Source organism: Nothobranchius furzeri, chromosome 2, assembly GCF_043380555.1.
Source record: "Nothobranchius furzeri strain GRZ-AD chromosome 2, NfurGRZ-RIMD1, whole genome shotgun sequence".
NCBI lineage: Eukaryota > Metazoa > Chordata > Actinopteri > Cyprinodontiformes > Nothobranchiidae > Nothobranchius > Nothobranchius furzeri.
The window spans coordinates 45,835,069-45,846,236 of NC_091742.1; the positions used below are offsets into that span (position 1 = coordinate 45,835,069).

An 11,168-nucleotide genomic window follows, 5' to 3' on the forward strand; every position below is an offset into this window, starting at 1 on the left:
TACTATTCCAGCTGACGTGCTCATATTCAGTGGTGGCAGAGGACAAATACTTGTTCCCCAGATAAAGGGACAGGACACACGTATTGCAGGATGCAGTCAAAAAGCAGCAAACTAAAATTTATTTCTGTCTAATATTTGTGAGGGAATGAGGGAGTCACATAAGAGGAAAATTCAGCCCCTTCTACTAGGCCATCTTCTCTACACAATGGTCCCTAGGACCATTAAAACTGCCAGCGGCTGGCAGTTCCAATGCATTTTCCAATGCATTTTGTGGGGGACATTCAGTCTTTAACGAGAGACAGCCAGTTAATATTATTATGATTGCATGTAAGAAATTATTAATATATACTTGACAGCTATATTGTAAATACAGACACAAAATGTATACACAAGCACACACCAATACGGTTTCCTTTTGGGTTTGGCCCAGAACCTCTTTTGGATAAGCTGCCACTGTTTGTACTTTCTCCATCATGTTCAAGTTCAAGCATTGTACATTACACTGTTATTTTATGTAATTTATAGTCGTAACAATTAAAACACCAACAGGTTTTACCTAAATTGTATATGACTAATATGCTATTTGGATTTTTATGTGTAATGACATATTTAAATAATATAAGGTTTGTCTTCTTGTAAAATCATACTTGATAAAGTAGTCTGCACTATCAGCAGGGCAACACAGGGAGTCGAACCCCGTCCCAACAAGTGGGAGTACCTGTACCATTGCCTTTGCTTTTTTTGTGCAATATGACCAGGTAAAGCAAACCCTGCATTAAGAACAGCATCACAGTAAGCCACTGAAGCTTTAACCACTACACTTAATTAGTTGTGAAAAAATTTAATGACGGTCCAATTGCAATTCAATTTGTGTTAAAATATGTGTTCCGTACGTATACGTATATTATCTAACTTGTTATGTTATGCAATGCTGTCTTATTGCAAGTAACGAAACCATAACAATATATATATATATTTTTTTTTTTTTTTTTTTTTTTTTTACATTTCAGAACATATGGTACATGTTTGTATAATGCATATGAATACAATATACAACAACTATATACATACGACACAGTAAAAAGCACATAATGTATGATTTAAAAATCCCTACAGCCATTTAACACCACACATGATAACCAGATTACCTATAAAAATCACTACAGCCATTTAACACCACACATGATGCCCAGATTACCTATAAAAATCCCTACAGCCATTTAACACCACACATGATGCCCAGATTACCTATAAAAATCCCTACAGCCATTTAACACCACACATGATGCCCAGATTACTTATAAAAATCCCTACAGCCATTTAACACCACACATGATAACCAGATTACCTATAAAAATCACTACAGCCATTTAACACCACACATGATGCCCAGATTACCTATAAAAATCCCTACAGCCATTTAACTCCACACATGATGCCCAGATTACTTATAAAAATCCCTACAGCCATTTAACACCACACATGATGCCCAGATTACCTATAAAAAACACTACAACCATTTAACACCACACATGATGCCCAGATTACCTATAAAAATCCCTACAGCCATTTAACACCACACATGATAACCAGATTACTTATAAAAATCCCTACAGCCATTTAACACCACACATGATAACCAGATTACCTATAAAAATCACTACAGCCATTTAACACCACACATGATGCCCAGATTACCTATAAAAATCCCTACAGCCATTTAACTCCACACATGATGCCCAGATTATTATAAAAATCCCTACAGCCATTTAACACCACACATGATGCCCAGATTACCTATAAAAATCACTACAGCCATTTAACACCACACATTATTCCCAGTTTACCGATAAAAGTCACTACAGCCATTTCCAATGACACATCACTATTTTCACCACAAAGTACTAAAACCATTTTACGACATACATGATGACCCGATCAGGAAAAAAAGCTACAACTGTTTAAATCCACAAAAAATTCCCTGATGGTCACTAAAATATGTTGGCATAACAACTGCCTCCATTTCATAAACCTTTGATTTTATATAAATGTGATCTATTAAAGTGCCCCTTTCTGTGGTTGGATCTGTGACTATTTGGGCATAGCCTCTGTCAGTCACAATTTTCAACACCGCAGATGACTTTAAAATGTCATCATTAAAATCCCCCATCAGCAATACGTTCTCACTTTGAGGCTCCAACCAATCAAGCAACTTTACTAAATTTGCTTGGAATACAGGAAGAGGATACAAAGGGGGCCGATAAATTACAGCCATTAGTAGGTTTAAACTAACAAATTTGTAAGTTAAACACTCCAAGTTCACGTCTTGAAGCTTTAAAAGTTCAAAGGCCACTCCTTGTGCAGTATAGATGCCAACACCACCACGTTGTTGGTCTTGCAACGCCGCCAATGCCGCTTGATTACTAGTATACGATAAATGTCGTGGACAGTTGTAAAAACTGTACCCATCAATCTTTACCGTATCTGGACAGGCTGTAGTCAGCCATGTTTCTGTTACAGCAATACAACTTGGTTGCAAATGCCGTGTGCAGAAAGCCAAGTCTTTAACATGTCTATTCAAACTTTGGACATTCATTAAAAAGCAAGTAAAGACAGATGTGTTAAATCTGTCCCACTGTGTATGTCCACTCAGAAGGGGCGCCATCCTACTGACAGCAACCGTGATGTCATCTTTACAGTAGATTCTGTTTGCATCAAACTTCTGAATCGTGAGCCCAGAAAGAGTCGTGACACGACTAAGGGCAACATATGCTTGGCCAGGTGCAAATATTTTACTGAGACTGACCACAGCTGTGTTAACAGTCAAGCCCTGTACTTTGTGGACAGTACATGCCCATGCCAGTTTGAGAGGAAATTGACGTCGTAATCCACCTTTAACAGTGGCTCTTTCCTCTTCTGGTTCAATAGGTGTGGAACCAGCTAAATTTGATGACAGAGACTGGGAGGTTTTCCTCCTCTGCAAGCCTACACGATGGTCATCAAATTGAACATAAACCTTTTTAGGAAAGGTGTCATTTTCCTGCATTATAATTTCCGTCACAATACCACAGACCCCGTTTACCAAACCATCGGCAACATCCACATTTTTGCACAACATCACACGCGCACCCTTACCCAACAATAACTCTTCAGCTAAATTTGTGTTAGAAGCTCTAGCATGATTACCTTCCAATAACTTCAGTTTACCAGTTTTTTTATCATTAACATAATCTTTGGCTTTAAACGATATATAATCAGGGCAAGTCTGACATAACTGAATAATATTGTGCTCATTTACTTGTTTATTCGTCGCAAATATGTGTAAGGCTGAGCTCACCTCACCTGTTTCACAAGTTTTTAGAATCTGTAAATCCTCAGGTAACAGCGGTTGACCTTTGGAATGAGTCCTAATCCTATTTAACAGCTGGGAAAACACTGCATCTTTTTGTCTAACTATCTCTGTTAATTCAACAACTTTAAATAGATCAGTCCATATGCTGCTACCTACACCATCAGAATAGAGTGGTTTCCCTTTAACAGGAGGTAGCTGGAAAAAATCTCCAACAGCCACAACACTGACGTTCCCATAAGGTGAAAAGTTCCCCGTTTGTTTAATCTGCCGCAATCTACCATGGACATAGGATAAGAGGTTGTGATCTACCATTGATATTTCATCTATAATGAGAAGCTGGAGATCGCAAAATCGAGAACGCAAAGAATTGAGCTTCTCTTCTCCCAAAGGAGTGTACGGTAAGCGTACATCCTTTCCTATAGAAAATGTTGAGTGGATTGTTGTGGCCTCCAAATTATATGCTGCTATACCTGTGGGAGCTGTTAAGAGCACACACGTGTTGTCGGGATGATTACAAGTAGGTGAGAGTAATCTTTTAACTTCATACTCTATGGCGCGAATCAAGTGACTTTTCCCTGTGCCCGCACCGCCAGTAACAAAAATATGCAGTGGTTCAGGATTAACGCCATTAACTTTATCTATACACCACTGCCGGATCTGATTAAAAACAGAGAACTGTTTCTCATTCAAAGATCTAATTAATGCCAGGCCTTCAGTTCTACTCATGACGTTTCTCTTCTCTAATTGTCCAATGTCCTTAGATGACGGAGCCAAATCTGGGATGATTTCTGGATCATCGTTTACCGTTTGTGAGCTCTCTTTCAATATTTCCAAACATTCCAAATGCTCAACCTCCAACTCTGGACACAACTCACACCAAGCATTCTCTAACATTGCATCACCAACAATATTGTCCAAAGCCTCCAAATGATCAGATTCCAATTCATATTTACCCCGATTTAAATCTACAACAGACTTTACAGAACGGTTTGCTCCATCAACAAATCTAATAAAACCGGTTCGGTAAAACTCCTCAAATGTTTCACAGGTTGAAGGCTTAAGTTCAGTATCAAAGCGATGTGGCAGAAACAACTGCAACATGCTTTGATAAAACTTCTCTGGCTCTCTGGTTTCAGAAAAACGGGCGTAACGAACAACGGCTGGCTTAGTCCGAGTTCTTTTTGCGACAAATCCGAAATCACTACTCAACTGTACGGGGTTTTTACATTTCTCGTTTTTACTCAAAACACGATATTCTGAAGCAAACGTCGCAAGGCACATGTCATTAAATGTACTATCATTAGGTCTGTTCTTATAACGGTCAGCTATGCCGCACATCCACATGTCGTCGGTACTGAGATCCTGTGACATTGCCTTTTGTCTTAAAACAGCAATGGGTAAGCTCATTTTAACTACATTATCACCAGTGGGAACAAAAACTACTTTTCTAGAACACTCTTTTAGATGCATGTTGGTTAGTCTGTACACAGCTTCCTGTGCACAAACATCTCGGTTATGAAGATAAACATTTCCGAGTGTCTTCAAAGCCTCTTTAGCACTAACATTATCTTTAGCTGCTTCTCTTTGAGAATTAGCAAGCAGAAGGCCAATTTCCCGCTCGCTTTTGGACATATAAGATACTATATAAACACAACATGCATAAGCATCTACACAATATTGGATATCAATATTAGCATTCCAAGCTTTTAACAGCAACCTGCTATACTGATAAATCCAAATCTCATTAACTTGCCTCTTCAAAACAACATGTGTATTTCTACAAAATCGTTTATATGCTGTTTCAAATAATTCCTGGCTAATACCCAGGCCTCTAAACAGATCTTCCACACTGGTATATGGACAGTCGTCACTAGAAATAGCAGTCTTTACTTTAGTTAAAATGGCACTAGCTACATCTTTGTCCATTTCTTGTTTACGTGCTTTATCTTGAGACAAACAGGGACACTGCACAGTAGACTCGGTTTTATCGCATTTACAAGTCTTCGCTGCATCTTGATACTTTTCACCACGGCTAATAAAAGTTCTAGTAGATGCAGGTCGTGGAAAATTAAAACGACAAACAGTATTTTTCTTTTTACAAGTCTTTGAATGTCGTTTTGAATGCTGCTGCACAGATGAGACTACTTCAGACAGTGAATCTTCTTCAGAAGGAAGTTCACATGTCACATATTTGTCAATGAATGCAGTGACCTCCTCATCTGTGTTCTTGTCTAAAACTGGAGCACCAGAAACCCAAAACAGACAATGACAATGTGGAGAACCACGCTGCTGGAACTCAACACGATAATAGTAATCTACAATCTTACCGATGGGATTGGCAGGAGACATAAGAACTTCTCTTAAGAAGACGTGCCATCGAAAATCAAACATTCGGGCAGCAGTGACAGGATTTCTACGCAGCAGTTCACATTTATCAGCCCACTCCAGCTGTTCCACTGTCTGTGTTCTGCCTTCCTGTCTCAAAATACTGTACAGGAGATTAGTCCATCTCATATCTGCTGATGAAAACGATGCAAACCATGTAGGTTTGCCCAGCATTCTAACACATGCCAGCAGGTCGCGTTGTGCAGTCTGCCAAAATGCAGGTGTGCCCCGAATAGGTTTGAGGAAACGATACCCATCATCAAACTCCAACAGCTTATTTAAGGAATCCTGATCCTTTACCAACTTACGCAAGTCATGGAATTCACCACTTTTACCTTTACGCAGAGCTATAGAAACTTTAGACACAACCTGCTCCAGTTCAGACATGTACTGCGCAAAAAAGATATATTCGACATTATGAGCAAATCGCCCATCAGCGTGAAGAAGTCTAGTGTTAAAATAACGATTCAATGTCAAATTATATTGGCGGCTTTCGTGGTACGTTTTTGATCCTGAAGGAAATAATACAGGGAAACATTTTGCCTCATTTGTAACATCAGAAAGCAATTTCACTGGATTATTACCTTCACCAGGAGCTACATTTAACACGTTGTCAACATACTGATCTAATGCTTCTTGTCCTATATCCACTGGCATGAGACAGGTGTCCTGAAACATACAGTGTTGCTGTCGATCATGCAGCAGTTCATCTTCATCCTCTTCTATGCACGCACCCTCATCTTTATCAGCAACACTGTCCTTTTCCGATACAGAATGGTCATCCACACGAGAAAATTCATTAATCCACGCTTCATTGAACTGTACATCTTTGTAATGTAAATTATGATGTTTTAAATACTGAAGAGCTTCCTGGACATGCACTGCGTCAACATACTGATAATCATAATGGCCTTTATATGTTAATTTACGTTTTAACTTTACAGGTAATAAAGACCCCTCCATGTTGGTGCGTGGTAACAAACTGCACGTTTCAACTATATTTGCTGGTACACAAGTTACAGGACCATGAATTCCATTCTGACCACCTTTAGGCAGAGCCAACATTTTCATAAATGGTATATTTAAAGCTATCAAATGTTGCTCTAATGTATTTAATCGTGCCAACTGAGGTGGGATGGGATCAACAGTCAGTTTGTTGATTGAACTCTGTGGAGGTATTTGACAATTGTTAATTTTATAATGGCAGGTGTAACAGATATACAATGAATTTCTAGATGTATTGAAAAACTCACATGGTGACTTGCAGGCACTGGAGCATCTATGCACATAATCTTCACTTATACATTTATCTGCTATAAGTGACATTTCTTTGGTTTTTTTATAATAATCTTTGCGACAATTTAAGACCTGATGTTTAAATAACAATCGAGAGCATACACAACACACAAAGTCAGGTCCATCTTTTACCTTCTCCAAAAATTGCTCGGTGACAAAATCAAAGTGTTGTGACTTTAATTTAATCAGCTCTCGTTTGTGCTTTGTACTTTCTATTAATCGGGTTTTATGTTCAACTTTAAGATACTGCCTTTTACTCAACTCTCTTACTTTTTGTTGATAAGATAAATTATGGTGGTATTCATGAATACTCCTCTGTTTAACGTTTTCTCTGTAAGACAATTTATGACGATAGTTATATGAACTAATCTGTTTAACTTTCTGTTTATGTGTGGAAACAAATTTGTATTTAAATTTGCTGGAGTTGATTTTTGTCATTCTGTATTCAAAACTTGTCTTATATAATTTTTGGTACTGAGTTTTAACTTTTTCATTAAATGTATTGTCATTTCTATATCGAAAGGCTTTTGTAAAATACCTTTTTTGTTTTTTATATTTAGACAAAACTTTATTAATTTTGATACTTTTAATGTTTGGGTCAGCATTTAACTGCTTTTTTGTTGATCTTCTGCACCTGTTTACAGTGTCTGACAGAGACTGAACTTTACAAAAACCCAAACATGTTTCTTTGTCACCCTGCTTAGTGCAAATAATAGGTTTAAAAATATTATTACAGTTTGACAAATATAGTCCCTCAATGATGAAATTACTGGATTTAGGACTATATTTGATCCACTTAGTACCATTATTAATAAATATGTGCACGCCTAACATATTAGCTGCAGCCCTAAATTCTACTTCTGTAGCACAGTGACCTACATACTTCATCTGTGAGTGTTCTATATATTGTGACACAGAAGCATGTTTTCCCAGGAACTGTTGACACTGTTCAGTATTTTTTAACATGTATGAAACAACAGAAAGTCGGACCTTACGATGGCCTTTCTGTGACCCACTAATTGAATGAGCTACAGCTCTGAAAAAACTATTACCATCTTCTACAATATCCTCTGTCTTACACACATTTCCTAAAGTCCCACATGGTGTAGAGTCTTGGGAAGTGTGTTTGTCATAATCTATTTTCAACATGTTACAAAGAGTTTTACAAACATCTGCTGACAGAGGAGTAAAAGCATTGGCATGATCAAACACACGGGCATCATGTGCTTCTATGGAACAAGACACAGGTTTTATGGTCTCTAAACGATGCTTTAAAGGTTCAGTAGCAGCTTGTCGAGTGTTACGTTTTCCAGAATCATCTACAGTCTTGCAATACCCATAACATGTTTCCATGTTAGGCTGTTTAACACAAATGACTGTCTCATAATGGTTACCATTACAATTTTGTAAATAAACACCTTGATTAGATATGCTGCTGTTGGAGCTGTATTCAAGCCATTTATCATTACAGTAAGTGAAAATGTTAATGCCAAAATAATCAGCGGCAGCTTGAATTTCTACCTCAGTTGCCCAGTTTCCTACATATTGCATCCTAGACGAGTTAAGATAGTGTGGAACCGAGGAATACTCACTTCTTAAAATACTTTGATATGTTTGAGGATTCCTTTTTAACTGGTTTACCACAGCAAGCCGAATTTTTCTATGATGTTTCTGGGTGCCAGTAACAGCTCGACTTACTGCCCTGAAAAAACAGTTTCCATCACCCACTATTTCCTCATTCACACATGGTACACCCAACTCACCAACACCACAACAAGCATAATCACACTTTTCATACTCCACATTCAACCGTTTACACAGAACCTCTGACACATCACTAGAGATGGGATCAAACTGCAAAACCTTTGTCGCAACATCACTAACAAAAACAACAGAGTCCATATCCTTAACATCATCAATCTTCATCCTTTTGCATGCTGTGGATGTGGATGACCTTTTGCGCTTCTCCCCTTTGGCCTTCGTGGGAACTGCGCTTGTTTGTTCAGATACATTTTTAAATGTGTCCATCTGAACAATATCCACTCCAGTGATCTCAAATGACTTCTGAGATCCCACTAGTTTACTAGCAAACCTCTGAAAATGTTGAAAAACATTATCAAGGTTTGCAAAGTACACAACTACACTCTGTCCTGTCGGGTCTACCATGCCGTCTGCGGAGCGTGCATGGGAATCTACTACAGCATAACGTCCATTATCACAAATGATAGCGCAAGTATTGCCACTTAATGTCATAATGCAAGTTTCATGCTGTGTGCACATCTTCTTCAATCCATCCAGGAGAGGAGTGTACACACCAGCATCTATTAACTCGCCTTCAACTACATCTACATCTCCTGAAACAAAATCCCCGTAAACAAGCTTAAAACGCTGTTCTTCTATGTCAATTTCCTTTGGCAAGTCTGGAACAGAGAGAAACTCATGTCCACCTCTAATCTTTTTGTTGTCGCGCAAATCTGTGTACAGCTCATCTCCTAACTCAACAACGTTATCCAACACGGCAAAATCCCAAGAAAAAAACAGTCTTCTGTTTGTGCTTTGTTAAAGCAACAACAGTAATAGCTGCACACTGAACTCCCCCATATTTAAAACGCCTATCGCCCTGGTGAAATGATCCTAGGATAGAGTCTAAAACTTTATCATCCTTGTGTAAGCTTGTATCATCTTCATCAGAATTATTTACAACAGAACAGCTTGAAGGTTCTTGAACAGTTGTCTCTGGAACTAGAGACGATAGCAAAACCTGTGAACGCATGCACGAAGGGGTGTTAGTGGACTGACCTCTGGGTGATGCATGCGCGTGATGGCAATCACCCTTCTGGCCAGAAGGAAGCATCACAGCATGGGCAGCACCAGACCCAGAGACAGACCCAGGACAACCAGATGCCTCCTGATGGTGGGGTAAAGGCAGCTGGTCACAGTCCAACACCTATATAAAAGAAATTAAAGGGCAATACATCCTAAACACCATCAATATTTGTTTAGTTTTTATGTTTGAAACACACACTTCTTACCTCCTTCCTAAAATGAACAGACTCCATGTCTGCAAGAGGGTTTATGCAAGGTGGGGATGCAACCTATACTTCAAGAACAACAACAGTTAACAAAAATAACACCACAATGTATTTGTATGCCAGATAATTTAATGAATCAACCTCCTGCTGGACACGCCTAGCTGCTTTCTTAAAATGTCGCACAGACGTAGTCTACAAACAGAAAATAATACGTTTAAGTACAATACTTTCAAATATACCATACAGACAGCCCATATTACAAACATCAGAAAGTACTTTACATTAAAAGATAATAACATTTGCTTTGAAGTTACCTGTATGTCTGTGGGACCATCCGAACCAGCCGATGGAGCAAGTGTGTCCATGGCAACCACATTGTCAGGTGAGAACCGTGGGATGGAACACTCCTTCACAGCCACTGGAGTGCCAACCTATTGAACAAGATTGACCAGATATTACCATCTACATGGAAATAATCTAAAAAAATGTAATCAAAAACATTCACTAACTTCACCAAGAACCACTCCTTTCTTGGGGGGATCAGAAGCAGACTCCCCTGAATGGTTCCTCTGTAATGATTAAAAAAAGAATAATACGCACATTTAAAGGCATTACTAGCAGTGTCACCTAAAGTCATACACTTTTAAGAATATTTATACTTTACAAAGTATCTTACCATCCCATCAGGTCTCACGGGTGTCCATTGGGAAGGGGGTGGAGGTCTAATGGTTTCCACAACCTTCGCAACAACGCGTGGCACATTACTTGCCGTAACTGGATGAGACACCTGGTGCTGCACCAGTGGCTTTGGTGAGGATGTCTCCAAGAACTGAAGTAATTCACAACAGTTGTATGATCACTGACACCATAACGTATTTGTGTGCAAGAGTCTTTAATTAATCAAACAATTATTTACCCGCTGCTTTACTGGCCTGGGCTTCAAGACAGCAGGCTTCTTGCGATGTCCCACAGACGTAGTCTACAAAAACAAAAGTATTATTTTTTAGTTTAGTGTAATACTTTTAAAAATGACATACCGACAGCCCATATTACAACCATCAGGAACACCATTACACTATACATTAAGAGATAATAAAGCCTTT

The 11,168-nt window shown here is 38.7% G+C and overlaps 1 protein-coding gene across 1 annotated transcript; it reads right to left on the minus strand.

The window, feature by feature from the left end:
- Positions 1 to 1,502: 1,502 nt before the first annotated feature.
- On the minus strand, positions 1,503 to 11,136 carry LOC129161148 (uncharacterized). The gene is given in 12 exon segments (XM_070548742.1): positions 1,503 to 7,451; positions 7,866 to 9,568; positions 9,570 to 9,775; positions 9,833 to 9,980; positions 10,066 to 10,128; positions 10,207 to 10,257; positions 10,380 to 10,496; positions 10,575 to 10,634; positions 10,742 to 10,787; positions 10,831 to 10,894; positions 10,982 to 11,044; positions 11,103 to 11,136. Coding segments are annotated over 12 exon segments (8,055 nt in total). The 3' UTR covers positions 1,503 to 1,951.
- Positions 11,137 to 11,168: the final 32 nt, after the last annotated feature.